The sequence below is a fragment of the Dermacentor andersoni genome, chromosome 2 (genome assembly GCF_023375885.2).
Source record: "Dermacentor andersoni chromosome 2, qqDerAnde1_hic_scaffold, whole genome shotgun sequence".
Taxonomy (NCBI): Eukaryota; Metazoa; Arthropoda; class Arachnida; order Ixodida; family Ixodidae; genus Dermacentor; species Dermacentor andersoni.
Window position 1 is genome coordinate 111,764,232 of NC_092815.1, and position 13,344 is coordinate 111,777,575.

Consider the following 13,344-nt stretch of genomic DNA (forward strand, 5'->3'; position numbering starts at 1 on the left):
TAAGCACCCCTTCTGTATCGCTTTTTGCGGCAGAGCTTAATTTTTTGGAAGCGGCTGCTTACTGATTTCATTGTATCTTAGTATCCCTCGCCTTTTGTTAGTGTTTGTCTACTTTTTTTCGTTTTCTTGTTTCTTCGCGTCTGAATGCGTTGAATGCTGGCACGTTCGTTCATCGATGCGCATCGTCATTTTCCCCGATTGTATCACTCCCTTCCCCCTTCACTTCTGCCTTTCCCCTTATATAAGGCACCCGTCTTCCGTTAATAAAAGTTAGTTGACAGTCAGCGCTTGTGTCCTGTCCCTTATACTTTGTGGTTGCATGTGTTTGCGCTGTAAACAGTTTTCTTGTCTAGGAAAGCCACACCTGGCGTCATCCATACGGTATATGTACTCGTTATCATGACGTCACGAAACGAGCAAATTTGCTAACGATGCGTTACGGCAAGGCTAGGTGCGATGTCGTTTGTCATTAAAAATGTGTCAGTTTTTTCTAAGGTTCGAACTTACAAAAAAATTTAAGATAGGAAATGTAAGTAGGATATGTGTTGTGTGTAAAGCTTCAGTATTTCTTTTTTCTTTTCGCCTTCTGTTGGGTCCCGCGTTTTAGCACTATATTTTTCACCATGTTCTCCACGCCAACAGGCTGGCCATAGCAATCAACAATTCCATTCTACCCTTCAACGTGCATCGCAGATCAGGGGTCTGGACACTGTCAAATCCCGCCATGTAGGCGTTTTAAGCCAATCGGAGAGGCCGTAGGAGCCTCGTAAACCAATGAGAGAGAGATAGATTGTAGAGAGGAAGAGGTGCTATTTTCTGCAGCTCCTTTGGAAAACGCAGCTCAGATATCCTCCAATCAGAGCTGGCAACGTCGCGAATTCGACAAAAGAGAGAGAGAGAGAGAGAGAGAGAGAGAGAGAGAGGGGGGGGGGGTGAGAGGCAGCGAGCTTAGAACAGCTTGCACCTGTTTTGCTACCCTACATATTAGCAGGAAGAATAGGCCACGAAAAGGGAGAACAAGTTATGCGCGCGCGCACACATACACACAATAGCGCTCAAAGCGCAATCAAATGCGGTTGCAGAGCTCGACAAGCGTGGCGGAACTTGACAATATCGAGAACATAGCCGCCCATGCAGGCAGGACATCATCGCGCACGCGCGCACTCAGTCTACGGGCAAGCCCCCCGGATATCCGTACCCGGCAGCCGCAAAGTACGCTGTGCAAGAAAGGCCCGCCGCGCAAACACAGTTGCGCAGCACATCGCCGTCTTCGCGATGGCGGCAGGAACAGCTGCTTCCTTCCGCGGCGAAAGCATATATGGCAAAAGCCTGAGTCACGCGCGCTCGCGCGCGCGCTTCTCGATATCGCTGAAGCACGATCGGCAACGATAAAACGACGACGACGTGACGCGCCCGGCGTCCTCTGCCTATGTATACGAGCATATGCGTACACTATATAGTGCGCAGCGAACGGAATGCTCGCTCAGGGGACACCTGCGCTTGGGACTGTCACATATACGAGAGGCCCCTCGCGTCCTCATTATCTGCGAGACGATCACGACGCGCCGACGACACACTATATAACCATGGTGATTAAGAAGTTAAGCATCTCAGAGCAGCAGCCATACCTGAAAGGAACGAGCATCGGTTACAGGACATATATACGAGAGACGTTGCGATCCTTATTACACATAAGCATGCGTAAGTCAACCGCCCCCGTTCGTCCTGTTTTTATGTGTCCCTCTTTTGTCCGTGATTTTGTTGCGCGCCGTTCTGAATAACTTATGAAATGAACCAACTAGTACAAAAAAAAAGTTTTATTGTCAGTCAGAACGTTATGTTGTGATGGATCACAACATAACGCAAACACGAAGAAGAACCCCGGCGATCGAGCTAGACAAAGTGTTTCCAATCAGAAGAGGATTAGAACAGAGAAGTGTCATGATAACATTTGCCGACCAAGCTTCGCAGCAGTGGCAGTCACCAGTCATCATCATCATCAGTAGCAGCAGCTGCAGCAGTCACCAGTATTTACGTGATAATGGGTAACATGATGTTCGCTAATCGATTTTCATTAACGACACATGCGAGCATGTTAATGCAGGTTTGAAGTTAGCCACTGAGCCCGCTACACAAAGCGTAACTATGTATTCGCTAGATACTCAGCGGCTAGCGCAAGGTTCAAGTGAAATGCGGACTCGACGTCTGACTCTCGATATTGTAACTGATGTACACTGTATAGTGTTACAAGTTAGCTTGATCTATATTTATTGCAATTTGCAATACCGCATTGCTTAGTGTTTTAAAACATCTTACACTGATAAGCGCGGTATGCCCTCACCTGCTAAGGCCTAACTGTTGAATGAATGAATGAATGAATGAATGAATGAATGAATGAATGAATGAATGAATGAATGAATGAATGAATGAATGAATCGCTATTCCCGTTGACATACTTTCGTAATGTATTAACTATACACAGAAAGGCTCTACCTGTCCATGTTCGTGTGTACGTCGGTGTGTACCAGCGAGCATGATAAACGACTCGCAGCACTGTAACATCCCCTTTCCCACGACCGAGGAGGCAGCAGAATGACGCCGAGAGAGCAAACGACAACGCCGTTATTCTGCTCTGGCGACACGAAGTTACAGACAGGAAGTGGGGGTGAGGCATCAAACAGGCAACGCTGATCATTTCGGCACTTGAGTACTGCCTGCTAAAAAATAGAAACGCATCACTCTTAGGCCTCAAGACTGCAAATTATTATGTCGGTTTTCAGACCTCAAGGCAACATCGGTTATGTGCAGGAGCTCCGTTCGTGTTGTGCGTGTTGTGCCTCGAGTACTGTACCACGTGTGCGGTCGAGTTCTATACCACGTGCAGTCTTGTGCGTCGCGGATTAGAATGAATGAATGAATGAATGAATGAATGAGATTTGCACACCAGTCGATCAAATCAGCAGATCGGCGAAAACCTTCACGGAAGCGCGTCACTTTCGTCCCAATGACCTCCTACTAAGCTGTGTGCACCAACCGCTGGTCTCTACTTTCTTTTTTCCCTTCTGTGAACACGAGCTACGCAAACGTTAGCACAAACAGAACCCGCTGAGATGACGCTGGAGTACACCGGTCCTTACCTCTGGACAATCCTCTGCGGCGCCCGTTGCGTTAGAAAAGGACGCACACACGCACTTGACCGCCGGACAGAACACGATATCGGCCGTCCCGGATCGGTCGTCTCGCGCGAACCGACACGATAATGACTTCATCGCGTGCGTGCGCGCAGGCTCCCGTAACACGTTGACGGCCACGCAGCAGCACCGGGGCGCGGCCCCTACGGTCGTACTACGACCCCCCTCCCATCAGGCAGCGACCGTCCACCCGTTGGCCTTGTCCGTGGGGAGTGGCGCGCGATCATATACATGCCATACGACAGGCGAGGCCCCTCGGTTAGTTTTGAGGCTCAATGCGTTCGGGGCCATCCTTGCAATATCGTTTTCTCAGGGACGTTCCGGAAGTGTGTGCAATTACGATGACGCCACTCGTCATTTTAGCTCGAGTTTGTTCAGCACGCTGAGTGCGTTAAGATCCGTAGGTCTAAAAACTGTCGCGCGCAGACAAGCGCATCAAGGGGCACACCAGCAAGACACGCTGTTTTACAGCGAAGCTCTTAGCCTCTATGCAGTTGGTCACGATTTTTTGTGTCCTCGTGCACGACCTTTGCTTACACAGAAATGTGTGCCGATCCACGAGACTGTGCAAAGAAGCGGGAAGCGCACAGTGCGCTGCTTCTCCAAGAAGCATCACATGACGTCATCAGGTGATATCGTCACGTGATGATGACGTCATCGCGTGACGTCACGTTTGACGTGATCCGTCATCACACGACATCACAGCCGATACCGTGACGTGATGATTCCGTTATCACGCAAGGAAACGTCTGACGTGATGATGCCATCAAGTGACCTTTGGTGTGACGACGTCATCGCACGATGTTTGAGGTGATGACCTAATCATGTTTCATCATCATTTGAAACGTGAGGTCACTACTTTGTCACATGGGTTATGGTACCATCGGATGTTAACACCAGATTGTTTAGCTTCATGGGCAATATATTGATTTCGTATTTATAAAGAATATACCCTCCCTCAGCAGTTGTAGTGGCAGTTTTCCACAGCTTCGCTGGCCATTCACTTTTGCAGGCGAGTCATTTTTTCTCTCTATGGGTTTGGCGAATAACCCTGCTTACTCGCCGGCCGCGTTTAAAACGCAGACGAGCATTTGAATTCGTTCGGACTCAAAGAGGGACGCCTGTGAGATTCCCTCACAGCAAACCATCATTCATGTATACGTCGCGGAGGTGAGTCGCGGATGCCGGTCGCAAAAACCGAGCCGACGTGGAGAATGACCGCTGCACCTGATTTCGTCAACGCTTGAGCACTTCGTGTATTGTCGCGAACTTAATTTAGAAGCCACGGTTCAACGAGGAGGTATATAATAGCCGAGGGAATCGTCCAACTCGGAGCCTCTAAAGGGATACTAAAGTGAAAAATGATTTCTTCTGCATCAGTAAATTACCGTCCTACAACACCAAAAACACCACTCTTGCAACGATAAGACGTTTGGTAAGCCAGAAAAAGCGCAAGAACGAAATACGGGTAGCGACGCCTACTTAAGTTCCCGTACCTGGAAGCTGTGACGTCATGGATTTTGATGGCATCTTCTAGGGCCTACTAATTATATATAGCGGTACAGATTGACTACATTGTGTTATAAAGGAACCAAATATCAAACACGGCAAGTTTCGGGAACCTTTATTCAGCCAATGCGGCCAAAATGCGAAAACATACTTTGGAATCCCTGACGTCACGCTGACGTGCCGGCGCTGGGGTTTCGGCGCGAAATTCAAATACTGATACTTGGACCTTGATTTTCTCATCTAATAATCAAACTATTTTTTTTTTTTGAGATGACTGCCTGCAGGGTTCTCAAACAATGATTCATTAGTCTAAACTGATTTATTGTTTCGCTTTAGTGTCCCTTTAAACAAATGAACCGCTCTTCTTGGGCAGGACACGCCTGCGAAAGCAAGCTTGTGAAAGCAAAATGACAAAAAAAAAAGAAAGAAAACACGGCCGCTCGTCTTTGATGTCCTTTTTCTGTGCAGGTGAGTCAGTTTGCATCTGTGTTCCAGTAATTATGTTGCAACAACCAGCCCATGAAGAGATAGTTGTATGCTTGATAACTTTTTGTCTATAAAAAAAGTATCGCATCTCGCCTTGTCATGAAGAGCGGGACTACCGCATAATTTCAACGACAGTTCGCGCCGCATGAATAAGAAAAGACCAGCACTAAGTCTAAAATACGATTACAAGGGAGCCTTAGTCCTTGTTCTTCCTGTCACCTTCCTTGTCTTCCTATCATTTCACGCTCATCCTTTCATATTCATGCAGCAATATAGCAAATGCTACGTACAGGTTAGAATGACTAAACTTGATTTTTAGATCGCCTTCATTTTGAATGTAACGCGTTGAGCTTCGTTTCACATGCAACTGCCATTCCCTTCCTTCTAGCATAACTACCATTACACCTTTCCTCGCATCCCCCCCGCCACGCCCCGCCCCGCGTTTCCCCCCCCCCCCCCGTTTTTCCCCTTCCTCCCCCATCTCTCTCTCTACTAGGGCATTTCAATCCCCCATCCCCTTCTCCGTGCGGAGTAACACGCAGGCGACTATTTTTGTGAAAGAGCTTCCTTCCTCTCGTTTCGTATGCGCAAACTTGCTCCAAGACTTACGAACGTACACGCGGACAGGCGCTTCTTCGAACGCATGCCCCCGCCATTGTGCCGGATCGTGCCGGGCTCGCCGGAGAGCAGACAGCCAGCGCGAATGATATATGTGTGGCCTCGGGCATCCGCGACGACTGAAGGGCTACTGGCTGCAGCATGCAGCAGCAGCAGCAGCAGCAGCAGCAGCAGCAGCACGCGAGGCACGGGACGGCGCTAACAGTTCGCAGAACGCCCGTGCCTCTGAGCGAACGTGCGCGCACGCCTATTTGATTCGCAACGTGCGATCGCAGCTGGTATTGGGCAGTGCGCGCTTTTACGAGCCGGTATGTAGAGTAAACAAGTTCACGCGGACTGACGTCACATGCGCGCGGCGGCGCGGTCGAAATTCGGGAGCGTGTGGTGTGTGCGCGTCTGCGCGCCACCGACCACATCGCACCCGGTCGGCACGTCACGCACACCGCTCCTGACTTTTGTCACGTGAAAGCGTTTATTTTTAGCGCTACGGGAACACCGACAAGCGAGGCCGGTGCAGGGATTAGGGAGTATAGGAACATACCTTCCGCAGATTTATTTTTATTTATGTCTTGCCCGCTAAAGCAATGCCCGCGCTAGGAATTATTAGGTGATATCTCAGTACATGTTTGCCAATAAGTTTGCCTGCTTAACTATAACTCACACACGGATTTGTCAGCGCTCTCGATAGTTCATGAGTAGCAATAAAATGAATAGAGAGGTACATATTAGTGGAATCTGAATCTCTCCAATACAACGCGAGTTTACAGACTGACCGAGATATCTTCTTGGCCATGACCCTGCCGAAAAACAAAGCAAACGTATACAAGGGACACGAGTATGTCTTCAACGATAACGCCCAACGACGTTTCATAATAAATATAATTGGATAAGAAAGATATGAAGAAGTGGTTTGGTGCTTCACAAAATCGTTCACTGGCATGCTGCATGGCTTCTACAGGATTCAACAGATGTTTCAACCGATAGTTCTTTCACTCACAATAAAACGTCTTGTTGCTATTACGTGAACTCATTATAAACTTCAATAGAGTCAGCCATCTTTTGTGTAGCAGACCCCCCGACTTCCTTTCTATATCTCAACATACGTTTTCAACAGGCGCTCTTCTCTTCCTCCGAGTCGTTGCTTTATAAATTTACAGCAAGCGCTCTCGCTCCCCTTCTCTTCGTAGACGCTCTTTTTACAGTCGTCTCAAGTTTCTCTTAAAAGGATCTGTCAAGCCGCTCTACAGTGCACCGCGTGCGCCAAGAAGAAGCAGCAGCAGAAGAAAAAGAACGACCGAACAAAGGAAAGAGGAGCGCGTCGAGGGGTTGCCGCTCCCGGCGCAATGTGCAGCCCTCGCGTCAATTAGCGAGCGGGAAGCACTTTGATTGACAATGGCGGCAGCTTGAGGCGCGATCTCGCGCAACGACGAGCAGCGAGCGTGGCGACACAATGGGGAGGAGGGCACAACGACAACCTATTATTCCTCCTCGGAAGCGTGTGTGTAGATATATACGCTATCCTCCACCTTCCATACCCCCCCCCACCCCTCCTTCCCCCATAGCAACCAACGTTGGCAAAAGAACAATGGGGGGGAACCGGACGGCAGCACACTTTTCCGCCTCCCACGCCAAGCCCAAGCCAAGATATACAAAGAGGAACAACAAGCGGCCGCGCAATCAATGCGGAGCGGAAGTGTTGTTCCCTGCGGGGAAAACAAACGGCGCCGACACAACAGGCGCCTCCGTCTTATCGCGGCGATCTGGATGCGTCCCACCAACTCGGTGTAAGCTACGTTTGCATATGAACCACAGAAAGGTTGGGCCGCTAGCAGGTTGGGACGCTAGCAGGTTGGGCCGAGCGAGCGTCGATGCCCGTTGGGCCAACCTGCAACAGGCGTTGACTCTCCCAACCCGCTTGGCAAGGCACGCGAACCTGTAGCGTTGCATGCAAACGGTGTCGAGTCGGGCTGGGTTAGCTCGACTTCTGACTCGACCCGGTCGGGTCGAGTTAAAGGAGAGTTGCAACTGCGCGGGTTTGCAGTCACGTCAAACGCAGCTGCAAAAATCGCCCGACTGAGAGAGAAAAATGTTATCGCACGTTGCAGAAACGGACACAGCATCGCGCTGGCACACGAGTGAGTCTTCCTGTATACAGGACGCTCCTTAACTATACCAGATAATAGGCTGTTTTAGCAGAACGTTTTTGACGGTCCGCTCCGCTCAGCGGGCTAGCGGAAGCGCAAGTGCGCATGCGCGACCCGTTCAGCCGTGAGCGGGCGAGCGGACGGGAGCCCCCTCCCCGCTAGAAAGCTTTCTCAGCGTAGCGCGGCGAGCGGGTCAAGCGGGTCTAGCGAAGCAAAATGGCTGCCCCCAGTGCTGCTGCACTCTAAGAACAGTTTACACCCTTTGGCTTGCCCCTTCTGCCACACAAAAATAATCGTCATCCGCCTTGATGCGTTTCCTTTCTTTATCGCTGCGAGCCCGGAACTTTCCAGTAACGAACGGCACGCGCGTTATCAGCATAGAACAGTTTACACCCTTTGGAGTGCCCCTTCTGATAACGCGCGTGCCGTTCGTCACAGGAAAGTTCCGGGCTTGCAGCGATAAAGAAAGGAAACGCATCAAGGCAGATGACGACTATTTTTGTGTGGCAGAAGGGGCAAGGCAAAGGGTGTAAACTGTTCTTAGAGTGTGGCCCGTCAACGAGCTCGTTTGAATGGGGATTTGTAAAGCGCAAACCTAGAGTACACTTTAGGAGACACGAAGATCTACTTCGGGAGGTTATGGCCATGAACCCGTTCCAGAACCCTGCCATGTGCGCGCGTTTGTTTATGCGGACCACGTTTTAGGTGTACTGAAATAGCAATAAACCTTGCCTTGGCTACAACACAGCGTAACGGCTTCGTTAATGTAAGGATTATATATATATAAGAAATGAAAATGCAATGTATTGCGTGAAATGCCTTCAGACATTTGAGTAATTCCAAATATATTATTTTATTGCGGCAATTCTTACAACTTGAGTATTATGTTCATAGCGGTTTTACCTTCTGCAGCAAGGTGGCGCGTCAGGCGAGCACATGCCTTTCGGACGCAGCCGGGCGCTCCGCTAAAACTGATTCTTCGTCCGCCGCTCCGCTAACTGTGAGCGGGTACGCGAGAGCGGAGCGGACCGTCAAAAACGTTCTGCTAAAACACTCTAATCGCGGACGCCACTCAAAATGGGAGGTCGTTGCATCTCTAATGCACCGTCGTGAGCCCCGTCTTCAAAGTACCACTGCTTCGACGCAGTGGCGTAGCAACGCGGGGGGGGGGGGTGTCATATACGTCTGAAGACACCCCTCTTTCCGCCGGCTACCCCCGGAGCGGGGGGGGGGGGGGGGGGGGGGGGTATGACAGAAGACCTATGGGCCCCGGGTGCTAGACGACCTAGCTACGCCACTGCTTCGACGGTTCATATTTGTCAGAAAGGAGGGTACGAAAAAACGGTCCTTTTTGCAGCTACAACCGCGCGGTATCGTGTTCATGCTCGACAGCAGAATGTCAAAGAGTTTTGGCGGGAACGGCAAGAGGACGCTCTCGACGTCGTTGAATGTAACACAGAAAAATATCAATCACATGCGCCTCGTTCACGTAGCCGCCTCGGTGTATAACCAACGGGTTTTCCCACTCTTTTCTGAGCATGCGATGCGTTTATTTTGTTCAGCCCACACTGACACGACTTCTTCCAATACATGAAATTACTTGAAGAAAGCGCCGCCAAAGCGATCTGTGCGCGTTGCTATCACAACGCGTCAAAAAAACAAAATAATCTTGCATGAATAAATGTTCCTGTTATGTGAATAGTGTGTGAATAGTGAATAGTGTGAATAGCTAGCTTCAAAAATAAAATCGCGTCAGATCACACATCGTCTTTTTCTTGTCTCGTGTGAGAGGCTGGTTGTCACCGAAACAAAATCACGCGCTCTCGCAGCGACAGAGAGAGAGAGAGGACGGATGCATTCGCGCAACTCCAACTCACGCTTGGCGCTGCCACCGCCGGCGCGGTAATCCTGCGGCCGATGTCCGCCGGCGGGCGACGCGAAGAAGTCCTCGGGCTGGTCCGACGGCGGCGCGTCCACGAACGACGCCCGGCGTCGCGCGGCCGCGCTCGACCGCCGGCGTTCGCTGAGCGTCGGCAGCGGAGGAGGCGGCGACTCGCGCTTCAGCGGCATCAGCATCGCGCCACGCGTTCGTTGCCCGGCTGCGGCGGCGGCACGGCGACGGCAACGATGCCGGCGCGCGCGCGCGCCCCACACGCACGGCGAGAGCGCGACACGGCACGCACGCACGAACCCACAACACGCGCGGCTGCTCTCTCGACGACGACGACGGCGGCGCGGCGGCCGTCGGCGGCGACCGCGACCCGTCTCCGACGGGGGGGCCACGGGGCTACGGGGCCGAGGAGCGGGCCTGGCCCCGCCCTGGGGCAAGGCAACGCCTTTCCGGACACGGAGCCAAGGGCGCGTCGCTCGCTGTCGGCGCGCGCGCACGCACGCAGCACCCTGATGGATGGCGCCGGTGCGGGGGCGAACGCACGCGTGTGATCAGCTGTGTGCGCGCAGCCGCCTCGCCCCCCACGAATATACACAGTGTACGCTGCATACCTTTCGGAGCTCCGGCCGCGAGTCGCCCGAGGCCCCCGATAGATTCCCCACGAGACCGCCGTTGCAAATATGCAACAACAGCACAGGAACGACGAGACTGACGAAGTGTTTGTTATATATGTTTGACAGTTCTCAGTCTCGCTTCAATATACTTTCCCGGAATTCAGCTTCTTCTTCCATATCGTTACTTGAACAGTGAATGTGAGATTTTGGGATAGCCGGCTATAGCGTAGCCTACTTTCTCCCGTTTCCGCATCTAAACAGAAGAGAGAGAGAGAGAAAGAGAGAGAGAGCTAGTCTGACAATACGGAAGGAAGGCGACACATTGCTGAAGTAAGCAATGGAAGCAATTAGTCGTCTTCGCAGAATAAAAGTCTGCTGAAATTCGGGAAAATGTTACATGTTATGGAGGCGATGTGTTCGAATATTATACTTAGCGATCTAAGGATGGCAACTGTAGAAAACTGGAAGGACGCTCAAGCTTCGCCTTTAAGAGTGGAACGTGATAACATATCAAAGGTCCCTGACTGCTTCTCACGCTTCCTGGCAACTGCAGCGTATGTAACCGTACAATGTTTGCCGGGAAACGCTGGCGGCGAACGCTTTGCATGAAGGCGAGCTTTCTGGTAGAAACGCGGCCTCTTGCGTGGGCCGATCTCGGAGCTAGTGCACAACCACGCCAAAAACATTACGTCAATTTCAGGTTTATGTTATTATTTCGCACTTTTAATATTTCAGTCTGAGAATATTTAACATAAAAGGCATGCGCTGTCTGTGTTTTGTTTCGATGGCATTTGCTTGTTGGCTGTCATTCTCAAAATTCCGAGGGATAACTTTGTCAAGAACGTAAGGCGCGGTATGGGCAACTTGAGTGATAGGATGGTGTGGCAATATAACCCGCATATACCGCATGTCATAGCAAGGCATGACATATGCATATGCTTAACGCGCCCGCGTTAAAATATTGAACATGAGATGAGTAGGCAAAAAAGAAAATGTTGCGTTTATGTTGCACTCTGATTTCGTTATTCCGGTTATTATTATTGTTGTCGTTGTTTACGGTTTTGGGATGGCGCACCGGTACTACGGTCACTCTGGCCCTAGCGTCCTAAACAGCATGCTTCGAACGCAACGTGAACTGCGAGCTCTGCCACCCACCCCATGCTGACCTCGTACATAGCTAGTAACTCTCTTCAACAGACCTCTCCCCCGAACCTTTAGTGCTGCATACGGAAGCAACATGTGGCCTCGGATGCTACGACGCTAAATATTTTTATCGTCAATGGCCCGCCGGGCGTATCCTCGTATTTATGTACTCTATATGGGGCGGGCCACGCCCACGCTGGTCTCCGAAACCGCCACAATGACCTTCTATACGGGTTTAAACAGTCCGGAACCATTTGAGAAAGTTTCGCGCCCTTCGCGCGAGGCTTTGACGGGTCATCAACGCGCCTGGCCTATGACAAATGGTGCGCCTTCTAAATAGGAGGTGATGAGCACGCGACAAGACGGGAATGTCGGTGTTCTATTTATCCGACGTCGGGGCGGTAGGGGGGTCGTTTTAATAGCAGCGGAAACGTCTTGAAGCTTACTCCTTCCTATTATTCCCGTTATTTTTTCCCCTTCTGAGTGGAGACACAGCAAGACGCAACGCTCAATGGTTGCTTCCACGAGAGCGTGGACGGACGGACGGACGGACGGACGGACGGACAGACAGACAGACAGACAGACAGACAGACAGACAGACGGACGGACGGACGGACGGACGGACGGACGGACGGACGGACGGACGGACGGACGGACGGACGGACGGACAGACAGACAGACAGACAGACAGACAGACAGACGGACGGACGGACAGATGGACAGACAGACAGACAGACAGACAGACAGACAGACAGACAGACAGACAGACAGACGGACGGACGGACGGACGGACGGACGGACGGACGGACAGACAGACAGACAGACAGACAGACAGACAGACAGACAGACGGACGGACGGACGGACGGACAGATGGACAGACAGACAGACAGACGGACGGACGGACGGACGGACGGACGGACGGACAGACAAAGAGGCGTATTCTATCAGGCGAAGTGCAACGTGTTCACAATGTGCCACATTAGCTCTCAACTACAGGCAAGATTAACGACAAACGCTCAAAAGCGGAAGCACACGTCGCCAAGAAAATTTATTGCGCAGCGCAAAGACATCGCGCGAGATAAACGCCACGACCAAGCACGGTGCGAAGGAGAGGGTATGTTACACACCTGGATGCAGTCGCAACCGGAGGTTTAAGATGCTTGCTGTGGGCACTTATCGTATGCGGCGCCGAGATATCGCGACACGTTGAGTGCGGCGCGGAGTGCGGATAACGTCGAAGCGGTGTGAGACTGCAGTGCGTCCTGTAGAGGACGGAAAAAGATATGTCGACCACGTACTGGGCACAACTGCTCCCGAGTGTTCAGCGCCGGGAAAAAAAAAAAAAAGATCACGCACGCAGGGTCATGGAAAGTCGTGGGAGTTGCCGTTGTAGCACTCCATAGCCTCCGAGATCGGGCCTGCGCTTGATGACACCACGCGCTGCACTATATCTCGGAGTCAACGTGCGATATAGCACCGCGGTGGCTAGCACGTAATGGAGACGTTGATTCGTCGCCCGTCCCCTTAAGTGCAAAGGTGCACGCGGACGTGTAGCCTCGCAAGCAACCGCCGGTGACTGCGACGTCTGAGTGCTGCTTAATAGTTGTATTAGTAAACAGCACTAATGAAAGAGCAAAACTGACACTCTCAAGGTAAAAAAAAAAAAAAGGGATTCGTAATCCAGGCAAGGCGCCAAGACGAACGGAACGGCCTCCTACCAAGCTTCATAAATGACGCGACTCAATGT

The 13,344-nt window shown here is 51.3% G+C and overlaps 1 protein-coding gene across 4 annotated transcripts in view; it reads right to left on the minus strand.

Moving 5' to 3' along the window:
* ATP8B (ATPase phospholipid transporting 8B) overlaps positions 1-13,344 on the minus strand; it is a 151,110-nt gene that overhangs the window by 49,885 nt on the left and 87,881 nt on the right. The window contains exon 1 of one of the 4 annotated variants that reach the window (XM_050188125.2): positions 9,826-10,206. The exons of the other annotated variants lie outside the window; for them this stretch is intronic. Coding sequence (XP_050044082.1) covers positions 9,826-10,024 — 199 coding nt within the window. The 5' untranslated portion in view covers positions 10,025-10,206. Of the gene's footprint in view, positions 1-9,825; positions 10,207-13,344 lie in introns of those variants that run through there. 4 annotated transcript variants of the gene reach the window in all.